Consider the following 25,203-nt stretch of genomic DNA (forward strand, 5'->3'; position numbering starts at 1 on the left):
AGTATTTGGACAGTGACACAATTTTTGGTATTTTGCCTCTGTACACCACCACAATGGATTTGAAATTGAATTTGTGATGGAAGCGTAGACTTTTAGCTTTAATTCAAGGGATTTAACAAAAAATATTGCATTAACCGTTTAGGAATTACAGCCATATTTCTTTGCCTTAAGAAGCTCTGTAAGCTCTGTAAGCTCTTTCACAATACATTTTGTGTCATTATCCATCTGTAATGTGAAATGCCATCCTATCAATTTTGCAGCATTTGACTGAATCTGAGCAGAAAGTATACCTCTGTGTACTCATCCTGCTACTTCCATCAGCAGTCACATCGTCAATAAACACTTCCTTTCCTTCTCCATACTCTTCACTTCCCATCATTCTGGTACAAGTTAATCTTGTTCCAGAACTGGGCAGGCTTTTTTTAGCAAGTCTAATCTGGTCTTTCTGTTCTTGAGTGTTACCAGTGGTTTGCATCTTGAGGTAAATCATCTGTATTTACATTTGTGTCTCTTGATTGTAGACTTTGACAATATAAGCCTATCTCAACGAGAGTGTTCTTGACTTGGCTAGATGTTGTGAAGGGGTTTTTCTTCAACAAAGAACATCTAAATTGCAAAGAACATGCACTTTAGACGATCATCCACTTTAGATGTTATCCATGAGATTCCAGGCCTTTTGGTGTTGCTGAGCTTCCCGGTGCATTCCTTCTTTTTAAGAATGTGCCAAATTGTTGATTTGGCCACTTCTAAAGTTTCCGCTATCTCTCTGATAGGTCTGCTTTATTTTTTCAGCCTAATTATGGCATCCTTCACTTGCATTGGCACCTGTTTGGACCGCATATTCAGAGTCCCCATGAACAACTACCAAATGCAAATTCAACACTTAGAATCAACTAAAGACCTTTTATCTCCTTAATTTGTCATGAAATAATGAGGAAACAGACCACACCTGGCCACGGAACTGCTTATCAGTCAATTGTCCAATTACTTTTGAGCCTGTGAAAATGGAGGGACTATGTAAAAATGGCTGTAATTCCTGCAATTTTCTGTTAACCCCCTTGAATTAAAGCTGAAAGTCTACACTTCAATCACATCTTGATTGCTTCATTTAAAAATCCATTGTGGTGGTGTACAGAGGCAAAATTATGAAAATTGTATCATTGTCCAAGTACTTATGGACCTGACTGTAGTTAGCTAAATTATTTACAAATAAAAACATAAATGTTGTAATTGCATAAGTATTCATCCCATTGCTATGAAACACCTAAATTAATTCTGGTGTAAACATTTTAAATCAGAAGTTGCATAATTAGTTGAATGGAGTTCACTAGTGTGCAATTATGATCAAGTGTCATATGATCTGAGTGTAAAAACAACTGTTCTTGGAAGGCCTCAGATTTTGTGCTGAAATAAACATTGTGAAGAGCAAGAGCTATACATATGTATGTATATATATATATATATATACACACACACACTATACATTACATCACTATAATGTGGGTTTCCTTCTTAAACTATTTTGACATTTTGGTCATGATATCTGAAAATGCCTTTCATTTTCATTTGTGATTTCTCAAATCCAGCCAACCCATGACAAACCACAAAGCCAGGGAAAAATTCAGAAAGTTTGGGTTTTACAAACCAGTCAGCCAAGGTGTATAAAGCATCAGATCAGTTGTGTTAACATTTCCTGAGGAAATCGGTGAATATAAAACTCCTCAAAGCACACAGGAACTGAACAGGGCTGCAGAAAACAGCTGCAAAGTTTATTGTGTCCTCAATGTCTGAGCAGTCACAACTTCCCACAAAAGAGCTTTTAAAAAGTTTGGCAGTGTGGGAAAAACATGTACAATTGTGCCATTGTGGCGTTTATGCAGTAATCCAGTTGAGATAGACATAAACTCAAGTCAGTCAGCAGATTACTTGAGGTTGTGTGTAGTTCCTTGTTTAAGCTATAGCTTGAGACTACCCAGGCCTCACGGAACAGATACACACTGTGGTTGCTCTTCCTGTTCACTAAGACTGACATCATATCACAGAACACGGAAGTCCCAGTTCCCCAACCTCTCGCCCATCTCAAACAAATATCTAAATTTTAGTACAGCCAACGTGGACCAAGTCAGGGCACTACCCTAGGGTCCGATTGTATTTTCACAGGGAGGAGAGATGAGCAAGGGGAAGGCTAAAGGGCAGGAGAATGTGCCCAGCTCACTCCTCAGCATCCAGGAGAATGAACGTCTGGTGGACCTGCTGGGCCGGAGATGTGTGGTGAGTGAGATGGTTTAACTATCAATCAATCCAATCTTAAGGAGGATAGAGGTAGCTGAGAACTGAGATAATACCTGAAAAAAACTTAAGTAATCTGTAGATTATCAGTATTCCTGGATGCTTCTAGAAAGTTTCCAAAGTACTCAAAGGTTTCTTGTTATGGACAGAGAGAGAGCTTATGCCACTGCTAATTCTTATCAAATGCAAAGGCTTCATGTGTTCATTTTCTTAGTGGGTATTCTGTTAACACAATGCAGAAATCAGATCAAACTGACAGAACAATACAGGCCCCAGAGCATAACCTGATCATTTCATGAACTATTCTATTTCCTTGTGATGTATTCTGCACTGATTGAAGGGCAGAAACAGGACCATTAGCTGCACATTAATAGAATATAGACTGCTATGTGGCTAAATTATTCACAGTGTGTTTCTACACTTGTGAATATGAGAAAAAGTATCGAATCAAATGACAGGAAGTGTTGCTTGAGGCCACTTCCTGTTGTGGCAGAGAGGATGCGTTTAACGTGCATTAGTTTGTTTCATGTTTGTGAATTGTTTTATGTTTAGCTAAGCTGTGTCTTTCTATATATGCATGCTTTTGTATGTGTGTGTGTGTAGACTCTGGCCACTGCTGTTGTGCAGCTCTATATGGCCCTTCCCCACAGTCCAGCCCACTGGAGTCTACAGCATACCGGAGTGGTGTGTTTTGTCAAGGACAACCCACGCCGTTCATACTTCATCCGCCTTTATGATATCAAGGTCCCTTCTTCAAATATTTACTATAATTTTATTTAAGTGATCCTTAACAATATAGGCTATGTTTATGGATTTTAAAGAAAATATTGTTCTCTGTTTTATTAATAAGAATACTAAATGTGATGAATGTGTACACATGGTTATGTAAGTGTGTGTTTATGTATGTTTATGTATTTCAGGAGGGGAAAATGATATGGGAGCAAGAGTTATATACCCAGATGACTTACTCCAGTCCAAAGCTGTTTTTTCTCAGTTTCCCAGCAGATGTAAGAATACATCCGTTACTGTATAAATATACATTGTGATTCTTGAGGTAATTCTAAAAGAAGCAAACATATGGCTGATTTTTATCACCAGTGTTTACTCACTATATACAGTGACCTCCAGAATTATTGGCATGAAAATTGATATGTTAAAAGAACAAAAAAAAAAAAAAAATGCAATGAGTGATATGTTGAGCTTAAACATACAGTGAGATTGTAAAGTTTTACTTAAACATGTTTTTCCACAAAGAAAAAATTTAAGCTGCTTCATATTCTTTATTTGTTAGAGTGTAAGATTTTAATGTTTGTTTTATACATTGACTTCTGCTCATTTGTATGAAGGGTGCGAATAATTATGGAGGGCACTCTAACTGTGAGGTTTAGAAGATCAGAGGGATTTTTAAAAGTTTCATTGTTTACAGTTGACCTGTGACATATAATTAACCTATATTAATATTGTAATATTAATAATTATTTATTCTTCCAACTGAAAATGCTTGATATTAGCATTATGTGCTCAGAGATTGTAGCAGTTTGAGACAATTTTAACCTAAGAAAAGGGTCAATCACTTCCCTTACAGGAACAATATACATCTGTATGTTTCAGGATTGCCAAGTGGGCCTAAACTTTGCAAGTGAGCAGGAATCGGAGCTGTTCAGAAACACATTAGACGAAAAGCTCAGCCAGAGAGTCAATCGCCAAGGTCAAATAGCAACACTATCACATACACTATACATCGATCACATAATCTATTCATTTTGGTTGGTTAAAGTTGGGGAAGCCTATAGACAGTGTAGGTGACATCAGCTAATCTGTAGTATTTCAACCTGGTTTTCCTGCCTTACATCCAGTGTTTCTGGAATAGGCTCCAGATCCACTGATCCAGACCAGGATAAAATAGTTACTGAAAATCAATAAATAATTGTATAACTGTCTGTAGCATATGTACAGTTTCAGCACCCACATTGCGTAGCCCAGTTTGACTTTGAAATACACACATATACAGTATACTGTGCTGTACATATCAATCAGACTGTACAACATGAGCATATAAATCGTATGCTTTGGCCTTGCTCGACAGGTAGTGTGTGTTGTAACCAAGTAACGAAAATTCTAAAATGGTACAGTGTCTGTCTGGTCCCCATGTACAAATCAAGCCTAGCCGTCTGCTACGTCAAACACTCGATTTACCCCAACCGCAGAAACTGAAGTAGCTTCTTTCCCTCTCACTCAGGTTCTTTGTGCCTGAACAACCTTGAGTGAAACTGCATGTAGCTAGCACTAGTGCATTGTAGTTTATGTATAATAATGGCAAGTAGTTGTACCTCATGTTTTGTGAAAAAGCGCAATGAATGGAATATGTTTAGCACAGAAGATGTACATTACACCAACACACCCTGCCTGTTTTTCTAGCACTGGCACTGTTGTTGTTTACATTGCTGGGGAGATGCTACTATCAGTCGTTAAGTGATCTGGCACATCCAACCAGCAATACCGAAGAATGTCAAGCCAAGAGGGATTTTATGCAATTTTATCTATACATGAATGAGAGATGAGTTGCCTGATTAAGATTGTTATTTTAAACTTTTAATCCTTATTTATTCTTCATTTATTTTTGCAAACAGCACATTCATGATACATATTAGAAGATATACCTAGTGCCTTATATGCTGTACATATACATAGTGCAGTAAATGCTAATTTGATTACCACTTTTGTTTCGGATGTAAATGGACCACCGGCACTTCAAGTTATTCAATTCCATGCTTCTGTAGGAAGTGAATGCAGTAAATATACCTCCCAAATAGATAGAAAACAGGTGGATGCTTCATAAAATATTACATACAATACTACATCAATGTGATGTTACTAAAGACAAAGTAAATAACTTACAGGGTAGCACAGTGGTGCAGTCTTGCCTCCTCAATACTCCACTGTTCCCGGTTCGATCCTGAGCTCAGGTTACTATCTGTGTAGGTTTCCTACCACCTCCACACTTTCATACTGTATGAAAGTGTGTGTGCATGGTGCCCTGCGATGGACTGGTGTTCCATCCAGGGTTTATTCCTGCCTCACAATCAGTGATAGACTCCATATCTATTGCGACTCTGACCAGGACAAAGCGGTTACACAACGTGAGTGAATAATAATTTAATAAAATAAATAAAGTTAAAAGATTACAGTAACAATAGACCTGTAATCTTAATTGGGGCCTCATCTCTCTTTCGTGTAAAGGAAAATCTATTATGTCATTTCAAAAGTTTTTACATTAGTCTTACATAAACTCTCCAGTATTGCTTTAGTGAATATTTATGCAATGTGTAATGTGTATTGAGGGCCCACTGTAGACACCATTCCTATAATGTGTTATCAAAATTTTTAACATTTGAAACCATGTTGCCAGAGTCTTTTATAGACCAGCATGTCATCAGCCTCCATCTATGTTTTTTTCTTATTAGAAAAAAGACAGAATGCTCCAAGTGAAGGTAAGTCTGTGCAAGTGCACTTTAACATTTATTTTTGCCAAATCAAATGCCATTGTTCTATTTCATGTTTGGAAAAAAAGACGTTAACTTTCCTTTCTTTTTTTGTCATCAGAAAAACGAGCACTACCACCCACACCACCATCAAATGGTCAGTACTATACAGAATTATGTCTTAAAGTTAGTTGCTGAGTGTAAATATTTTCCTGTTGAATAATCCTAAAGATGCTCCGTGTGTCAGTGGGGTGTATACCTACTTTCTGGTTTCAGATATTGTATGCTGTATTCATTTTCAGGTCCACTGATGCTGCCAGGTGGCATGGCCACAATAGATATCCCAAACCCAGACATTTTGGCCTCTCGGTATCGATCCCCTAATGTCCCCGTGCCTGCGCCTGCTTCCTTTGGCAAAGGAAAAAAGGACAAGAAGGGCAAGAAGAAAGGACCTCGACTTACCAAGGCAGATATTGGAGCACCCAGTGGTTTTATGTAAGTTTACATTAGTGGTTTTCATAGTACACTAAGTGATATTTTAAATTCTCATTCTTTTTTTTTTAATCTCACATTTGCTTTTTCCTAATTTCCAGGCACGTCACGCACGTAGGATGGGATCCAAACACTGGTTTTGATGTAAGAAATTCCTCTTTTCACTTCAAGAAGTGAAAATGGTCACACTTTATTTTACAGTGCTCTTATGTGACTACAGTATGTCAACAAATGAACACTGAATAGCTCCAATGTAATTAGTGTGGAAATAATTACATTTATAATGTGTGTAACTTAAAAAGAAACACTTAAATGTCTAGATTACAAATGAAAAAAAATTAAGAAATGCAGTATAAACAATAATGAATAAAAATAAAGCAATTAGCCAGGGCAAAACGCATAAATTAACAGTAACACAAAAATAGACACATTTAATACATTTAATATATAAGACAAAACAACGTTTGAGTTAACTAGAGGGAATTTCTACCACTTCTGTTTGTGAGAACTTCTGAGAAATATTGAAGCAGTTAGTGTGGTAATGTGGGCTAGATTTTTGTAAAGCCATTTTATTAACCCAGAAATATGACTTTTACAACAACTTATTTAATCAAATTATTTAATTCTTAATTTGTTTATTGTTCTCTCACACTGTAATAAGGACATTTTTGAAAACCTGGGTCCCTGGAGGACTAGTGGTTAGGCCACAGCACCCTCACCGCTGCAGGCCTGTTCGATCCAATAAAATTGGGAAGGGCTGCATCAGGAAGGGCACCCGGCGTAAAAACTGTGCCAAATCAAATACGTGGACCAGTGATCCGCTGTGGTGACCCCTAACGGGAGCAGCCGAAAGAGGAACAACAACCACCTTTTTGAAAACCTATTTGTGTTGAGCTGGTCCACGTATTTGATTTAGTCTTAGATTTGTACAGGCAAAATAAATAAATTTCTGTCATATTTTAGTCATGTTGTTGCTAGATTTAGTCCAGGTTTAGTTTATGAAAAACTGCAACACATTTAGTGCAGTTTTTTGTCTATGAAGACAAAATATTTTAGTCAATTTATTTCCTTCAAATGCACGTCAATATTATTTTTATGAAGGCAGTATAGATCTAACCATCATTTTCACTGCACGTCCAACTGACCATTTCTGACATTCTGGCATCTCATTTATAATCAGAGAGGAAAATCTAATTACATTCCATATACATATTGAGTTTGAGGGAAATTTTGTTATTTAGTTACATTCCACTTTCATCATGGAAACAATATTAATAACAAAGATATTTTGTTTTAGTCAACAAAATGAGCACTGTATAAAACAAAGTGCAACTAGGATAGATTCATGTGTAATTTACCTGTTTATTTTCCTTTATTCTAGACCAATAATCTGGATCCAGACCTGAAAAAACTGTTTTCTTGTGCTGGTATCAGTGAAGACCAGCTGACAGACAAAGAGACATCCAAACTTATCTATGACTTCATTGAGCAGTCTGGTGGCCTGGATGCTGTCAAAGAGGAGATGAGGAAGCAGGGTGAGTGCTAGCTTCATGGATCTTTACAGAGCTATTTTTTTTATATATAATTCCCAAATCCTTTCTTATTTGGACAATATAAAATAGCCACACCAATGCTTACCATAACCTTAATACATAACATATTCTTGCAACAAAAAGTTTTGTATTGTTGAATAAAACTAAATCTGTTTATACAAACAGCACTTCAGTTACAATAGCGAAGATGTCACATTTCTACTGTCCACACAGGTGCAACGGGTCCTCCATCTCGGAGTATCCCCCCAGTCCCAAGTGGTGCACCTGCACCCCCTCCACCTCGTGGCCTTCCTCCCATCCCTGGCCAACCTCCACGAGCTCCTCCATCCCGTAATCAGAGAACTCCACAACGTGGACCCCTTCCACCACCTCCTCCCACTGGAAGAAGTGGACCTCCACTTCCTCCACCTCCCTCTGGTGGTTACTCAGCTTCCCCACCACCTCCCCCCAGTGCTCCTATGGGTGGAGGAGGAGCACCTCCACCTCCTCCTCCCCCTCCCCCTCCTCCACCTCCTGCTCCTGCCATTAGCTCTAACAGCAGCAGCCCGGTCAGCCCTTCTCCTTCAAGTTCAGGAGGCGGCAGAGGAGCTTTATTGGACCAGATACGACTGGGCACCAAGCTAAAGACTGTAAGACAGAGTGTTATTCGCAAACATAGGGCCGTATTCAGAGTTGGCAACTTAAAGTCAAAAATTACCTTAAGTTGCACATATTCAGAGGCAGGTAGTGCACATACGCCTCTGAGATTGCCAGATTTTTTTTTTGAGTGGAAGCATCTGAGATGGGGTTTTTCAGTAACGTTCAGCACTTGCCTTAAAGCCTTGCTGTCAACAAAAAAGACTAATATAATGATATATATAATTGAGAAGATGGCAAGCATTCAAATAAATATCTAATATGAGTGTAGTATATTGGCAATATATTGCTGCATGAATAGTCCTACTGGTGATTATCAGATTAATCACTGCAAAATTTGTTTCATTTAACCTATATGGCTTCCACTCATTATTTGACAGCTTATAAAATAGCACTTGATCCAGCACATCCTATTATTTTACATTTTATTATTTTTCAAATATTTGATCACAAGTTACAAAGCTGAGGTCACGAAATCTTAAAGTGTACATAGGGAGTAGTTATTTCATCATGTTTTTTATTCACTGTTGAGTAGACAAATTAATAAAATAATGCCAATAGAAGGTGCCCACACTTGAAAGAATAAGCTGACCGAGCACTCATCTGCTACACTTACAGCGCACTTTAAGTTAATTCATAAATTTGATAATGTCTCTGATTATGATGCTGTCTCATCTGATGTTCTCCACACAAAGTCCTCCAATACCAAAAACAGACATTGACATACTGTGGTTACGTCTAACTGTCAAACAGTGGTGCTGGAAAAATGGATAACTCTCACACAACTTCTGAAAAGCGCTTATGTATGTAGTTATATCTGAGGTCTGAACACTGATGTGCTCAATTTCACTATGAGCTCCTTATGCATGCATAACTGAACTCTGAATATGGCCCATAATAAGATTCCTTCACGCATAGATTATGTTTATATGCAAGAATAATATGTTTAAACAACTAATTCATTAATTCCTCAGATTGTTAATATATATATAATATATATAAAACCATATATTTAAAATGGTTAAGTAGCAGATTATCAGAGAATGTGTCCTCATATGTATAAAATTTCTTATAGGTATGATCTTCTGGCTTTCTCACATTCATGCATCTGCCCTTATTAGAAAATGCGGACTCTTTAATATTGCTGAGTTCATGTTTTACTGTCTGTAACTTTCAGGTTACAGAGAGTTCCGATCCTCATCCTTCATCACAAGATCAGGGTGGTGAGGGCATCGTTGGAGCTCTGATGATGGTGATGCAGAAAAGAAGCAAAGTCATTCATTCCTCAGGTAAATATCCAAGCATAATAAATTTAGGATAAATGATGTATGACTTTGTGTTTTGTCTATGAACAGACTCATAACTATGTCCAATTTCAATTGAACTTTTCTTAGATGATGAAGAAGATGATGGAGTTGATGATGAAGATGATGATGAATGGGATGACTAATGCCAATATCCATCTCTGGTATACACACCCTTGTGTATACATACAAACACACACACAGACACACAAACACATGCACACACAAAATGATGCATTCATTTTGGGTACTGCATATATAGGTTACAGTAGGATTTCCATGGTGACAAGGTGAGTAGTGGAGAGGCAGAACGAGGAAGAAAAATGTTAGTGTATATTGTCAGTGCTGAATGAAGTGGGATGTTAAACATGAATAATCTTAACCCTTTAATTTGTGGGTGTCTCAGTAACTGTTTGTAGGTACCTCAGTTCGTTATCAACTTAAAAATTATATGCAACATGATTTTATACAAACCGTCATGATAGTGTAAAACTGTTAAAACCAGTATAATAGCAAAATACATTTTTTGTCACAAAATATCAAATACAAAGTGTCTAAAATTGACAATAGACTATACACAATGCGGTTTACATGTAAATTGTTAATTGGTCAATCATTTTTTCAATCATCATATTTGTTGGTGATAACAAATATAAGTATTATTAAAGCTGAATAAAGCAAACTCTTTGTGCAATCTGTGAAAACAGCATCATGTCTGAATATTTTCCCTTTTGACAGCAATTCTCTATATTTAGCATTTCCCTTTGGTCCAAATACTTCTTTCTTTGGTTTACTAATGCAAAGATAAATTTAAGTCACTATGGCTGTAACATAAAGTGGTTTAGCGCAGCATGTGCAAAGACAATGTAAAAATTAACGCTCTGAGAATGTACTCTTATCCCTAACTCTTATTTCTAAGCTCTACCAAAACACTTACTAGCCCAACTGAACTTTAATTATATACAGAAATAGTTACAGATGTATGACAAATGAAAGGAAAACCTGATGGCTCTGTTATCCTGTAAGAGGCATTTTGCTGGCATGGTTTGTCCACTTGTCCCCTTAAAGGGAAGGGTCACTGCAATCAATACAAAGTTATTCTCACCTTAATCCTATGATGATACATTTCTATCCTAATGGAATTGGTCTCTTCTACATCTACAGGGCACAAACGCTCACTGAATGGTTTGGTGAGTTTGAAAATGACATAAATCATATGCTATAACCTTCATAGTCACCAAATCTCAACCTAACACCTATGGGAGATTTTGTAGAGACGGGTTAGACCTTGCTCTCCACCATCATCAACACACTAATCAGTACAATTATAGAGACCTGTAGAATGGATTCCAAGGCTCAGGGAGGCTCAAAACCTTACTGAGACACAACATGATTTTTTTTTTCTTTAATTGGTCACATCTGTTTTTGCTCAAATATTTATTCAAAACATTTTGATGGATCCAAACTTTATGGACTGTGTGAACTGGATAAAAAAGGGAAGAACTCACTCTGATGGATTTAAATGGTAATACGTGAGTTTAAAAAAAGAACACAGACACTTTATTTACACTACATTTTCCTCTAATAACTCATGACATACTTTTATGAACAGGAAATCATTAAATATGAAACAGTTTCCTAATTTTTTTTTTTTCCTAATTTGATATTTTGATAATAGTTATATAAAAGACTAAATGTTCAATAACAACCAGAGGTTAAATAAGAACAAATACAGCAGTTTATTGTTATGATTATAAAACATCTATGAGTATTTCCAACCTCACAATATAATCATAATAAAATATTATTTATTACAAATGACCACATTAACTTAAGCTAACAAAAACACAGTGAATACATAAGAGAATTATTGTAATATGCAGCCACTTGAGCAAAGCTACAGAAGAACAAACATCATCTGTGTTGCATACCACATTTCCTCTAAAAGCCCATATCTTTCACCACAATAACATTTAAATGACTGGAAACTATTACGGCTTGGACTTCGTGCTAGATCCCAGACATCTCTGTGCTTTCCAGCCTAAATATACATACATATCTCCAATGAGGAGTTTTGTCCATGTCCATAAACTTTTCATAAAAATGAATTTCAACATTGTTATTTTACTTCTTCCAGTCAAATGATAAGTTTACATATTACATTTTTTTCTTATCTGTCAGTTTGATCTGCATTTAAACTTTGTCTAATTCTTTCTCACACTGAATTCATCATACTGCCAAAAAAAAAAATAAAACATGCTTGCAGAACAAACTATACCACCGACTATTATCACAACTGCAGAAAAACACTTGCACCTTTTTGCTACAAGCATCTTTGCGAGCCTGTATATTCTGGTCCTGTTAGTGAGTACATACAATAAAATCTGCTATTCCCAGTCATATTCCACCACCAAAGAGGACAACGGCCACGAATATATACATTCTCAAAATAAATATGTTGTGTGGAGAGAGAGAGAGAGAGAGAGAGAGAGTAAAATAGGTTAGAGTTAAAACTTGACCAACACTCAAATACCTACCACTTCTATGTACATGTGTAATACACATAGCCAAGCACAAGGACTGCCATTATACACAAGCACAAGACTACAGCTAACCACAGAAAACATCTACCACTGATATGCAAAAGGTGCAAAAGTTACAGAACCACTATTTTTGTGTTACAAAGTTCAAATACGGTGTGTCTTATCTGGAAAACGCAACAATAATAAGTTACAGAAATTCTCACCAAAATATGACCTGATTATGCAGGGAAAATACCTTACGTTGTTGTCCCACATTACTTTCCCAGTACACGACTTTGTTTCACAGGACAGAAACAAGTAGACTATTATTTTCCCCTTGAATTATGTGCTTGTATTCATATGCAAAAATGCAACACAGCCATAAAAGTCTGTTTGACTCATTCTTAATATTCTTTGTTTTTTTTTGTGTGTGAGCTAGTGCTTCAGTTTTTAAAGCATTCTCAGCTTTCTCTACAGTATTTACGTTTTCTTGCAAATCCCTCTTACTATGACAGGAGGCTGGAGCAGATTTTGGTCCATACATCATACTCTCTTGCTGAAACGTATCCCATCCTTCCTGTTCAAAACTGCGAACCTACGACCTCCAAATCCTAGTAGTTTTCTTTAATGTCTCCTCACTATTAATAGAATAGAGTAGATTTTAGCTTTTAGAGTAATAATTACTTATAATTACTTGGTGATAATGCCACTTAGAACTTTAGCTATTGCAAAAATTGGTATAAACACTGTTTGCTAGTAATCGTTATAAATAAACACATCATGACACTTGAGTTCAAAATTTGCAGCTGTGATTTGTCTGATGCAGACTAGCTCAAGAGTACTTACTGTCAAAGACTGAAAAAGAACGCTACCATATCTACCTTAACACATCCTGATTATAAATCACCCTTGGTCTTGATAACATAAATATTGGTCAGGATAATGCATGTCATAATTACATCCCAATACAGGACCAAAAGGCTTCTTTTTGATGAATCAGCAGACGGCTGTGCAGTGAAAGAGGGTGGAATCATATAGAAGTCCTGCACAGCATTTTTCCACTGCTGTTTTCCACGCACTGAGGACTAACAATCATCTGACTCAACACAACAAGCTTTAAATACAAGCATTGCAAAGCAGCAGAGTTACAGAACTACAATGTTTATGGAACACTGATATTTCTTTAAATTGTCAATGGTAAACAAAACAGACTAATCCTTATATACTTACTGCTGGTGTGAATCAGTTTTCTCTGTTTTTTTGGAACATAAACACTTACTACGGGCCGATGTGACAGATAATCAATGACCAAAGTGTGTAGGTACAATGTAGGTGTAGCATACCTGCTAAACTGCTAGTGCAGTTTATGTAAATTATTCCAATATGCACTGCACTGCAAACTTGTAGACATGTATTGTAACTTTAGACAAGCCAATGTAAAACCAAGCTGAAGGTAAAGCACCATGCGTCTTACCCAATATCCATTTACATGCAGTGTAAAATTCCAAATTTATAAAATAAGTCTATTGGTTTTTGACCTTGTGCATGGCCCCAGGGGATGAACATGACATTAAGCTTATAAACAGTTTTTAGTGATTCTGCCTGCTCACACAATGCACAGAACGCAACCAAAATGTGGTTTTGTGAGTATTTTCACTGAACATGATCACTGCACCTGCAGCTCCTCAGGCTCTTGTTTCTCTGTATGCCTGCGGTTAGTACGCTTGGGCTTGTGAGGCTGCTTCCAGTAGGAATGGCAGTACTGGTTGATGAGCGTCACCTCGGGCTGTGGGTGCATCTGGGCAGGCGAGGGTGGGGTTTGAGGTGGGGGTGGAGGAGGAGGTGGGTGGTGCTGCTTGTCGTGTTGGTGATGGCGCTCGGGGTCTGAGGGGCCATCTGGAGCCGTCAGGGCCTCCACAATCTCACGGTCGAGGATGCGCAGGGCCACACGGGCCAAAGTGTGCTTGAAGTTGTTCTCCGTGGCTAGGCAGTGGTAGAGGCCGGCGTCTGATTGGCTAAGAGATTTCAGCAGGATGCCATGAGCCGTCTTTAGGATGTCTTTATCACGAGTGAGCTGTGAAATGACCAGGTTTAAAAGGATAATATATTATTTCCGTTATTAGCTATATATGAATTAGCTATAAATATATAAACCATTACGGATTAGAACATAAAAATATAAAATGTTATAATGGTAAAAATGAAGTGTCATCTTTTGTTGCAAGAAACACATTTTTTTTTGGAAAATAAATTATGAATTATACATTTTCCTTTTTTAATTCAAAACCACGGGGGTGCAAACTCTTTTACTCAACAGTACATCAGACTGTTAGCTTTTATCTTGTGCAGTGTCTGCGGATGTGCAGTCTGTAAGCAGCAGAAAGCAAACTGTTGCACTTTACACCTGCTTTTCATGACTGAAAACCTTACCAGAGTTGCTTGTGAGTGTTGATTTGAACTCTTACCGCTTTACGCTTGCCATCTTTCTGATAGAGCCACTTCACAGTAGCCTGAGGAGACCTGGGCTGGCACTCCAGAAACGCACTGCTGCCCTCCACCCCGAACTGCACCGTCTCCCTCAGACGCTTCTCTACTGAGAGACAGGAAGAGATGCTTAAGAAGCTGATGCTATTCCTGGCTGTGGTTCTGCAAATTTGCAAAGCATTTCACTGTAGCTTTAATGTTTAATGTGGCCTAATAATCAGAACTGTCATAAATTTAGTCTCTCTGTAGTTGCATGCACTACAAAATGTGTAAAGGACGTGAAGCAAAGTGTGAGCCCTTGCTTTCTGTTCAAAGGTTCAAAGAATAAATGTATAGGGGGATTTCTTTCTCTCTTATCCTAATGCATTCATAATCATATGCACAAACCTTTAGAGTTGAAGCCCCTGCACTGACGTAACGGGTCGCCATGCTTGATATCCTGTCTCCTGCTTCTCCTAAAGAATTAACAACAGACATTTTTCATAACAAAAACTTGAACCATGATTCTGATCTTACACATACACACACATACTATTAAAATAACATGCACTAACATGGGTAAAAACTTATTGAAACAGTAAAGGTCGACAGTTGTTAAAAACATCATGTGCATGTACAGAGAAAGGGACAGACCTCTTGGTGGCAGGGGTGAAAGCAGAGCAGCTCTCTCCATCCCAGGCGCAGTAGGGGTCTCTGGCCAGGCAGCAGTCTGAGCAGGCTTTACCATATGCAGGACACCGATGCAAAGACACTTGGGTAAGTCCTCGTGCCGATGACACATACAACTGTTGCTGTTAGCCATAAAAGAGTGAAAGCCCATAGTCACACCACATAGATAGGTCAACTTGAAGACAGATTCATGAAGGATTTATAAAATCAGTTCAGGTCAGTTTTGCGAACCCTAGCCTACAGTTCTAACCCTGTAGAAGCAGAAGCCTTTATTTGTCACTTATACATTACAGCACTGTGAAATTCTTTTCTTCGCATATCCCAACTTGTTAGGAAGCTGGGGTCAGAGCGCAGGGTCAGCCATGATTCAGCGCCCCTGGAGCAGAGAGGGTTAAGGGCCTTGCTCAAGGGCCCAAAAGTGCCAGCTACTGGGGCTTGAACCCCCTACCTTCTGATCAGTAACCTGGAGCCTTAACTGTTGTATGACCTCTGATTACTTCTTCTAGCTTTTGCTTGAAGTTTTGCCTTTGACTCTGTGTTTTGACCTTTTACCCTTCATGGTATTGACCTATGCCTACTTTTTTCACCCTAGTGCTTTGTACAATATTTTTTAATCAAGATTCCATCATTATCTGAAAAACTTTCAAAACAAGGCATAGGAAATTGATCACTGTACTAATAGAGTCAATGGTGTGTGTTGCAATAGTGTAATAAAATACAATAGCTGATAATAATTAACACGTTAGTGTTACGTATGCTGATAAATGTACATATGCATAACAGTTTACAGGTGTAAGCAAAGGGTGTGCATAAGTTGGATACTTTAAAATATTTCAGTTTCAAACAAGGATTTCTAAAACAGCAAAAATCATTTTAAATAATGTTTTGTTGAACAATAAATAGTAAATGTCTACATATTTTTATATATATAATTTAAAAAGTAATAATAAAAATAATTGAAATAAAGGATTTAGACTACTAGATGCTAATCTGTCTTCAAAGAATTGTATTGTATATTTAACTACTATATATGGTGTTGCAAAAAAAAGAAAAATAAAAAAATTATAATCCCTTACCCTTTTAGAGGAAATTTTCAGAGTTTTCACTGGTGCTGGTGTCTGAAAAACATCAGTGATAGATATTCAGCTGCCATGTGTAGTGATTCAGTCACACTTAACATTTTATTAGGCAAGACTTCATCTTCAGGCAAAAGCTGTTTTATTCATAAAAAGTAGAATAGATTTTTACCCTAAAAACTTCCACCTCTTCAAGAATGAGCTCTTCTGTCGTGCTCGTATCTTTCGGCAATACAATCACCTTTTGGACTGTTCCTCTGTCTATCAAACAACAAGTCAGAAGCATCACTTCAGAGAATTTTAAGAATTTTGTAAAGCAAATAAAACTGAGACAGAATGTATATCCTTGAATTATTTAAAAATGATTTTCAGCATTTGTTTGTTTGTAAAAGGACACACTTTTGTAATTATGCAACTACTAAATTTACCTGTTCCCAGAAAGAGCACCTCATATCTCCCATCCACAGCATCCACCATGTCCACAGCGATAGTGGTGAAACGGTAGTCCACGCCTGTCCGCACCACCAGGGGGCGCTTGTGTGTAGGGTATATGGGATGGTACATAAGAGGGTGTGCGCGCACAAAGTTGACAGCTTCGTCAGAGAAGGCTTTGGTGCTGTGGACTCCAGGAGTAAATGTTCCTCCAGGGCACTGAATTTAGCCAGACAGAAGAAGAGCAGACTTAATAGTTTAAAAGGGAATAAAATATAATACATTACAGTACTACTACAGTCCACTATTTTAAATTACTTGATTTTGAGGTTTAATAATTTCCCATTGTGGCTTATAATCAATCTGCTGCTCAGGATCACATTGTATGATTATTCTCCATGTTGGCACTCACCGTCCCGGGGCGTGGGTAAGGAATCTTTCCAGTGTAAGGTGTCCACTGGTAATTGTGCCCATGTTTATGAGAAAAGGGTCCATTAAAGACATTTCTGATATCAGACATGGAGTACACACATACTGCTGAACCTTTAAATACAGACCTATAAAGAGAGAGTGAGAGAAAGCAGAGAGACCCTTGTCACCATTCCACTGTAGTCTTACACACTGTGGACATCTAACAAGTAACACAGGCCACGGTGACATGATGATTTGAAAAGGTGCAGTTAATAAATTCCTGCTCAGTCCTTACCCAGCAGTGGAGAACAGAGCGTACACCATGGGATTGCGTTCATCATTAGTCCGCTGAATGAAGACGTCCCCTGAACATAAAACATTAATCTGTCACTCCAGTGGATCCAGAAAAGCAACACATCTCATTGTAGCACTCACGGGAAAAAAAAGGGGGGGGGGGGGGATAGGGGGCAGTCTTACTTACTTAGTTCATCAAAATATGTCTCGACTCCATCTGTCCCAATTACAGAACAGACCAGACGTGCCTTCAGGAAAGTTGTCCACTTATTTACCAGAGACCTTTGACCCCCATCATCGTTCTAAGGGAAAAAAAAGAGAGATATATAACCTATTCATTTTGAAATATAATACATAATCTAATGTTATTTCCTCAACAGTTAATGAATCATGGACCAAAGGCATACATTAAAGCCCTTTTCTATAAAATAGTGTGAAACTGCATCTTCATTATTATTATAAACATTATGACATGATAATATACTTCCATGAGCAATACAGTACTGGATCTCCACTTGCTGTTCACATAAACCAAAAGTGGGGGAACTCTGCCTCCTTCAGGGTTTGTGTCCAAAAATGATCTTTTATCCATTTAGTATCAAAGCCGTAAAGATCATTTTTGTTATGACTGTTTTAGTTCTTAAGTCATGTATGTAATTGCTTTTTTCATGTTAGTGTTTTAGTCCTCTGTCCTTAAGTCATGTATATGCTCTGAATGTTTTAGTCCTTAAGTCATGCATCTGTTATGAATGTGTTATGAAAGTTGAAATCCTTAGGTTATGCATATATTATGAGTGTTTTAGTTCCATGTCCTTAAGTCATGTACTCTATACTGTATGTTATGAGTATTTTAGTCCTTAAGTCATGTACAGTATATGTTGATTCTTTATGTCTTGTGTATGTTATGAGTTAAATCATTTATATATTGAGTGTTATGGTCCTTAATTCATGTGTGTTATAACTGTTTTAGTTCTTTTGTATGTTATGAGTGATTATGCAGTATATGTTTTGAGTGTTTTAGTCTTTAGGTAGGAAGATTAAAATAAAAGAAAACTTCCTTAAATTTGTTTTTTAAGGGAATGAAGATTATATGTCATAATCAAAATAAAATGTCTTAGCAGTTCTGTTTGTACAAGTTCTCACCAGACAAACTCTGCCCACTCTGGCCAACACACTGGGGGTGCTGCCTCCTGCTGCATCCAAACTCTTTTCCCGAAAGAAAAAATACAGCTTATCATCATTCTTCTCTGTACTGTCTGGAATTTTCTGGATTTTTACAAACACGGGTTCTAAGAGAAAGAGAGTATGATAAAGGTAACTGTTAAAACCTGAACAGATATAAACTCAGCATCACTCCTATACATTTATACTTAATATCCATGTTTGTTTTTGCTCTGGAAATACATCCTCTCTCTGTTCACATCCTACCGTTAAGCCACCGTGAGTCATACTGTTCTGTCCTGACTGCAGGTCTGTCTCCTAGAGTCCTGAATATGGCTGGGTCTGTGCCCATGAAGTCTACGTGCACTCCAGCATACAGGTTCCCATCTGGCAAAGGCAGAGAACGGTGTGGAGACAAAAATCAATCAATGTTAATGAAGCATGACTCTGCCATAGCAGCTAATTTCAGAGGAAGAGGGGAGAAAGGGAGTGAGAGAAGACTCACTGATTAGAGCGGCAGCATTTTCTTGGCGTGGATCATAGGGGCATTTTCCCTTTCCAGAGTCCACGTAGCCAGGCACCAGTCGGAAGAGGTATTCCTGAACACAAGCACATAGTCAGGATGATCACCAGGCTTTTACTGTGACAGAACAATGAGTTTTAAAACGCTGAATGATGTTGTATATAGGCCTCATATGTGGGTATGTGTGTGTGTATGTGCACACCTCAGCCCTCCAGCCTCTGTTGACAAAGGTGCAGATGGGCTTGTAAGCTCCAGTGCCACATGTGTACAAATGAGTCCTGTTCCATGGCTCGATCAGGCGCACAAAGTTTGCACACTCTCCCTGTAAGAAGAGGAAGAAATGATGAGTATCTTATCATGCCTTAGGAGAACTCATTTCATCACTCACCCACACATGGAAAGGTCATCAAAACCCCAAAACCAGACAGTGAGCTATAATTAGTCATTCACTTGTGCCTACAGCTAAGCATTCATTCACAGAAAGGCCTAGGATTAATGTAGACTTACTTGTCCTCCTTTTCCTGCCATCTTGCACTCTGCTTTTCTTTGGGCAGTAGCAGGCCAGTGGATCTAGGATCAAACACTGAGTTACTCACTACACTACATAGGATAATTTGTGTGCACACACTGTAATTGTAATAATACATATTTTTTGTACAACTCAATTTGTATGAAAAGTTACAAAGGTTAAGGTTAAGGAGTAGGGTTACGATTCTGCTCCTACTTCCTCTTATGACTACATTTACATGAAATCAAATGAAATACTTTATATACTATATATACATTTATATCACAGCAAACAGTGTATGACAATTATGTTATTAATATACAATTCATTGCTAATGTTTGCATTCGACATGGTTTCTGTATGAAAAAAAGATAAAAAGGAAAATCTATCTCTGTTTTAACAAATTATTTGCAAAAATATATATAGAAGTCAACAATCCAAATGTAAGGCAAAATGAACAGAAAAATAGTTACAAATCAACAACAGAAAGAATGTGAATTTTTGAGGAAGGCTGCTTATGAAATTTGATGTAGGGGAGAATGCGGGTGGGGTAGGGTGGATGGGGTCAATACTACAACTGACAGGATTCAAAAGTTGCTCAGAGTATATGAAAAGGTTTCGGCAGTCATACAGGCAAAGGCTGGGCATGTAAATTGTGTGAAAATATTTATATCCCATTAAGAAAGATGAATTTTTTCTATAACTAATACCGTAACATACATATTCTCAATACTGTTGTTACGTCTGATATTGAAGGAACATTTGTAAAAGCTAACACACTGAATGTCTTGTTGGTTAAAATATGCTCGTCTTTTTAATATGTCATAAGAGTATGGAAACAACTGCACCCAACTGTTGCAATGTTAATCTGATATGTGTATTATCTGATAAACACTGCTTATTCAGTTCAATTCAGTGACTAATATATTGACTCTTGCAAACGTGAATTACAATGAGTGGCTCCTTGTTGATGTTCTGCATGTCCAGGGAGACTATATATTCGCAGCTGCCTAGGTAAAGGCGGCCCTGGTCCTGGTCCATGTGGAGGATTCGGTAGTCGCTGGTGTTGAAGGAGAAGCTGAATGGCCGGATGGTCCTCGTTTCCAGCAGCTCTGTGGAGGAAAATTCAGTTTTGAGCATTTCAATCCCAGTGGTTTCATAATATAATAAGGCAGTCAAGGGTACTTGTGGCTGCCTTTGGCTTCTGTTAACTATTTAACAGTGAATGTACTGTTGACATATTTTTAGATTTTGTATTCATACAAGTGTAGCATTTGCAGACAGTTGGTATAAATGGGCAAGCAGGACTAAGCCCTCCCTGTCTTCCAAAGATAAAAAACATATCAATGTTAGATTATATTCTGTTAACAAATGTCTTGAAGTGGATTATTTTGGACTTTTGTACAACCAGACATTACAGCACCAGCAATGGAGAAAAGTACAAAGAATGCTATGAAGAAATGACGCTGGGGCTGATTTATTTCTATCACAGACTGTATATTTAGACATCATATCAGTGACAATCCTGTCAAGTGATTACACAGGGTGAAATGCCCCTAGATCTTCATTTGGGCTGATACTTTTTCTACTCATGCATGCATGTCATCAGCAGTGATTGAGAAGGTTCCAGTGAAATACAGCTGCAGGTATAATGAGCACGAACAAGGTGGATTATTTACTCCATCATCCTTTTTCTCACAAAATGCCTTTAGAGGAGAAACAAAAAGTAGTCAGACTAAACACACATTGTTCAATCAATGTATAAATAACACAAAAGGACTGATCAAAGAACTATAAAATTTTGCATTTTTCAGTTTGAACGCAAGGGTTACAGTTTTTCTGTTTGCCATGTTAGGTATTTGGAGGAAACACGGCTATCTCAGACCTTGTGATATAATGCATTGCTCAACCTTAATAGTTTCACTGTCAAGCTATTGACAGACATTAGGTTTTAGCCCTCACTTCTAATATCATGTCCAGCTGTCACTGCTAATACCTTTCTAATCTCACTTGCCAACAATATAAACAGCAGGTGCTTGTAAAGTTAAGAGGAAAAATATGGCATTTTTGGCATAATGGGCCATTTTGAACTGAACAGAACATTACAGAACGTTAGTGCAGAAACCACGAAGAGTAAAACAGCTAAACCTTCACAAAGCTTTTCTGATTCTGGGATTAGTGAGACTGGGATTAGTATCAACACAACAAGAATCTGTTCCTATATCAGCACGCTTGGTTTGAGGATCAAACGCTTTAATCTTATGCATACAGATACAGCTTCATTTCTCTCTGTCATACAGCAGGTGGCAGTCATTTCAGTGCTATCCTCTCTCCGTGTCTGTGCGCCTCTTGCTGAGTCCCTCTGTCTCTAATGCTGAGTGGGAACAAGGGACCGGAGCAGGTGCGGAGATGAAAGATGAGTTCAGCTGTCTGAGTATGCTGGATGGCTGCACGCTAAACTGTCCCTTTCTGTGCTCTCAGAGCTTTTTCTTCCTCTGGCATATACACTGTGATTTTTTTAAGCAGATGTTTTTTGTTACCACAAATGTACACATAGTTTTATATTACAAAGCCCAGACAAGTAATAATGTCATAGAGGTATCATGTGACTCGAGGTCAATTTATAGAGGAAGCAAGAAAGACAAAGAGAGAAATGGCTGGAGGGTGGGGTGGGGACAAGCTGGTTGGCTTTAGATATAAATCTGGGGTTATGAAGAGGTGCTGACATCGTTGCCCTCTACGAGTACAAGTGGAAGTGCATGTTTAGCACAGAGAAAGGGTGACATGGACCAAACCTATAAATTACTTCATGTTAACCTCATACCATACTGCCCTTTGAGCTCAGAGGATTGCTGAGCTTCCTCCCAAATAATAACCTGACTCAACCAGAGTTCAGTGAATAAATAGAAATAGAATTAGTGGTAGTGGTGAGAAGGTCACTTCCATACACTTGGTTCTTTTGTTGATTAGATTTCAGATAATGCGTATGACACAGCGGAATCATAAAACTGCTCCACATGAACGTTATTTAATATAACATACTTGTAGGTCAGTACTGTCACAGTGACTGTATTACCATGGGTAGGATTAAAAAAAAAAAAACATAACATACAATACTCCTCAGGTTCCACTCTTTCAGTGTGGGACATCCAATTAGCATTGATTGTGAGTAAGAACTACTAGCTAATCATAGCGCAGGAGGGGATTTGTTCCAGCTCAGGTGGAAAATGCAGGTGGACAACTGAGCATCGACCATTTATTATAGTCGCCATGTTCTGAACTGTTGTGATTGTAAACAATGTGACATCCATACTCAAGGTTTTTACTTTATTAAAAAAGGCATTGAAATTCTAAACATTATATATATTTTATTATCAACATATATGTACACCATATATACTAATTTTGTTTACAATGCCAGTGCCATTTAAAATCTCACATCCATAAAGAATTATATGAGTGTGTAAGAGTGCAAGCTTCTGGCTGTGTGTTTGATGTTCTTCTTGGTGCTCTAACTAGGTGGCGAAGTGTGCTGATAGTGTGTGTATGTGTGTGTGTGTGTGTGTGTGTGTGTGTGTGTGTGGGTGTGTGTGTGTCTCCCTCTGGCAGCTATATGGGTGATCCTCCAGCCATGTTCACAATCTTACTGGCACTCCCGGCATTCCTGACGCCATCGTGCTATTCTCAGAGCCCTCTTCTCATCCCTGTCCAACAGGCCTTACCCACAAAATCCACTATCTTTGGGTAAGGGAAGGGCAGAAGGTCAAGCTCCCGCCTGCAAAGAACAGGCCAAACCGCCCAGATCTGTATATGTTTTTACTAAAACCTGTAACTAGGAGAGGATGAGATGGACATGATGCAGAATCTCTTAACCAGGAGTGAATGAAAGTTGTTCATTTCATACTCTGGTAATGTGTAATTTCTCTGCTACCATTATATGAAAACCAAGCCATTCTGTGTTCACTAAACATGTAATCTGTGTTTAATGTTCATCTATACTTGTATACATTTTTCTTAAATGCATATTCATCTTCCTTTTCTCATTTATCTGAGTCAGTGACACCAGTCTAAACTCCTTTAATCCATACTTTGACATCTCCTAGTCTGCTACGTATGCAGTCAAATAAGCACAAAGCATGTGACTGCTCATGTAGCTTCACAGAATGTTTTTGGGCTGGCTGACGTTCAGTGGCCTCTGAACTCAGATAAGTCACAGTGCATGACCCCTCTTATGACACCTCTGATCTATATTTACACACAGTTTAGTCATTTAAGTATTTGAACAGTTCATTGCTGAGATTAAGGTTAGGGTTAGATGGATAAGTGTAGACATAGTATTAAGTAGCTACAGTAATGTTTTAATATTTTGCTGGATACCACATGTGCCCATAAGGAAGTAATATCTAACAGTTTTGACCTTGTGGGGGGACCTTGTGGGGGACAACAAAACAGTTTTCATTGTGCAACTAAAAGAGCAAAATGATTTCTTTTGGTTACTGTGGTTAAGGTTAGAGTTAGATTTAGGGGGAGACATAACATTAACTAGATGCATTAATAATTAGGTCCTCACAAGGATATTACGAAAAACGTGTGTGTGTTTGTGTGTGCGTGTGTGTGTGTGTGTGTGCGCAAAATCTTAGAGTCATATGAGCACAACGAAAGAGATGACATCATGGGTGCACTGTTTTTCTGCTGATTTGGCGCAATTCATCAGCCATTAAGAAACTTTAGTTCAGTTCAGAGTGCCAGTGTGTGATGTGTGATGAAAGAAAGTAGGCTAAGAGTGAAAGCCTGACAGGCGATGAATACATGGAAGCATAATTGGCCTAAAAGTAAGCAGATCTGCCCTCAAATAAACTCCACTGAACAAAACCATATGGAGCAGACTGTATGTACCTGTCTATGGGCAGTGGAAAAATGTGCATTATATTTTAAATATCTAGTAGTAGATATTTATTAAGTAACAGCAAAGTGAGGGTTTGGGGGGGAGCCATGTTTATGAATCTGATTATCAAAATATTTGCTAACTTGCCTTGTCTAAGGTGTCTATTAGTGTCTGTGTGCATGTGCGTGTGTGTGTACTAACCGGTGCCAGAGTTAAATCCACCAGCCAAAAGCTGGTGTAATGCGATTCATTTATGGAGAACAAAAGTGGTCACATTTTCCACCCACACACCCACACCCACACACACACACACACACACACTCCTCTTGAGGAGCCAGACCCTCTTGGAGCTGAAGAACTCAACTTTAGCACAAGGAGAGGAATAGTTTAAATACAGTAAATTGATAAGTATAAGGAGTAATATTAAATATTAAAACTGAGATGATAACACTGACAAGGTATAAGTTTAGTGACTGCGTATA

At 38.0% G+C, this 25,203-nt stretch overlaps 2 protein-coding genes across 3 annotated transcripts in view; one reads left to right on the forward strand and one right to left on the reverse strand.

The window, feature by feature from the left end:
- wasb (WASP actin nucleation promoting factor b) lies at nucleotides 1-10,460 on the forward strand. Its single transcript, XM_026930223.3, has 12 exons — nucleotides 1-2,271; nucleotides 2,893-3,033; nucleotides 3,210-3,296; nucleotides 3,901-3,997; nucleotides 5,754-5,780; nucleotides 5,893-5,928; nucleotides 6,074-6,266; nucleotides 6,365-6,407; nucleotides 7,645-7,798; nucleotides 8,030-8,445; nucleotides 9,630-9,741; nucleotides 9,847-10,460. Exons 1-12 carry the CDS (start codon nucleotides 2,170-2,172, stop codon nucleotides 9,900-9,902), a joined length of 1,464 nt encoding a protein of 487 aa, XP_026786024.3. The 5' UTR covers nucleotides 1-2,169; the 3' UTR covers nucleotides 9,903-10,460.
- A 1,011-nt stretch (nucleotides 10,461-11,471) lies between these two features.
- sema3gb (sema domain, immunoglobulin domain (Ig), short basic domain, secreted, (semaphorin) 3Gb) overlaps nucleotides 11,472-25,203 on the reverse strand; it is a 33,215-nt gene continuing 19,483 nt past the window's right edge. The window contains exons 3-18 of one of the 2 annotated variants that reach the window (XM_053235898.1): nucleotides 20,788-20,948; nucleotides 19,836-19,898; nucleotides 19,531-19,650; nucleotides 19,311-19,404; nucleotides 19,073-19,192; nucleotides 18,788-18,933; nucleotides 17,832-17,946; nucleotides 17,646-17,715; nucleotides 17,352-17,496; nucleotides 16,936-17,158; nucleotides 16,680-16,768; nucleotides 16,508-16,549; nucleotides 15,396-15,553; nucleotides 15,150-15,217; nucleotides 14,744-14,868; nucleotides 11,472-14,352 (exon numbers count right to left, since the gene is read on the reverse strand). In XM_053235898.1, the coding sequence (XP_053091873.1) occupies nucleotides 13,945-14,352; nucleotides 14,744-14,868; nucleotides 15,150-15,217; nucleotides 15,396-15,553; nucleotides 16,508-16,549; nucleotides 16,680-16,768; nucleotides 16,936-17,158; nucleotides 17,352-17,496; nucleotides 17,646-17,715; nucleotides 17,832-17,946; nucleotides 18,788-18,933; nucleotides 19,073-19,192; nucleotides 19,311-19,404; nucleotides 19,531-19,650; nucleotides 19,836-19,898; nucleotides 20,788-20,948 (2,147 nt within the window). In that variant the 3' untranslated portion in view covers nucleotides 11,472-13,944. Of the gene's footprint in view, nucleotides 14,353-14,743; nucleotides 14,872-15,149; nucleotides 15,218-15,395; nucleotides 15,554-16,507; nucleotides 16,550-16,679; nucleotides 16,769-16,935; nucleotides 17,159-17,351; nucleotides 17,497-17,645; nucleotides 17,716-17,831; nucleotides 17,947-18,787; nucleotides 18,934-19,072; nucleotides 19,193-19,310; nucleotides 19,405-19,530; nucleotides 19,651-19,835; nucleotides 19,899-20,787; nucleotides 20,949-25,203 lie in introns of both variants that reach the window. The other variant, XM_026929503.3, reaches the window with a different exon arrangement.

Source organism: Pangasianodon hypophthalmus, chromosome 8 (genome assembly GCF_027358585.1).
Source record: "Pangasianodon hypophthalmus isolate fPanHyp1 chromosome 8, fPanHyp1.pri, whole genome shotgun sequence".
NCBI lineage: Eukaryota > Metazoa > Chordata > Actinopteri > Siluriformes > Pangasiidae > Pangasianodon > Pangasianodon hypophthalmus.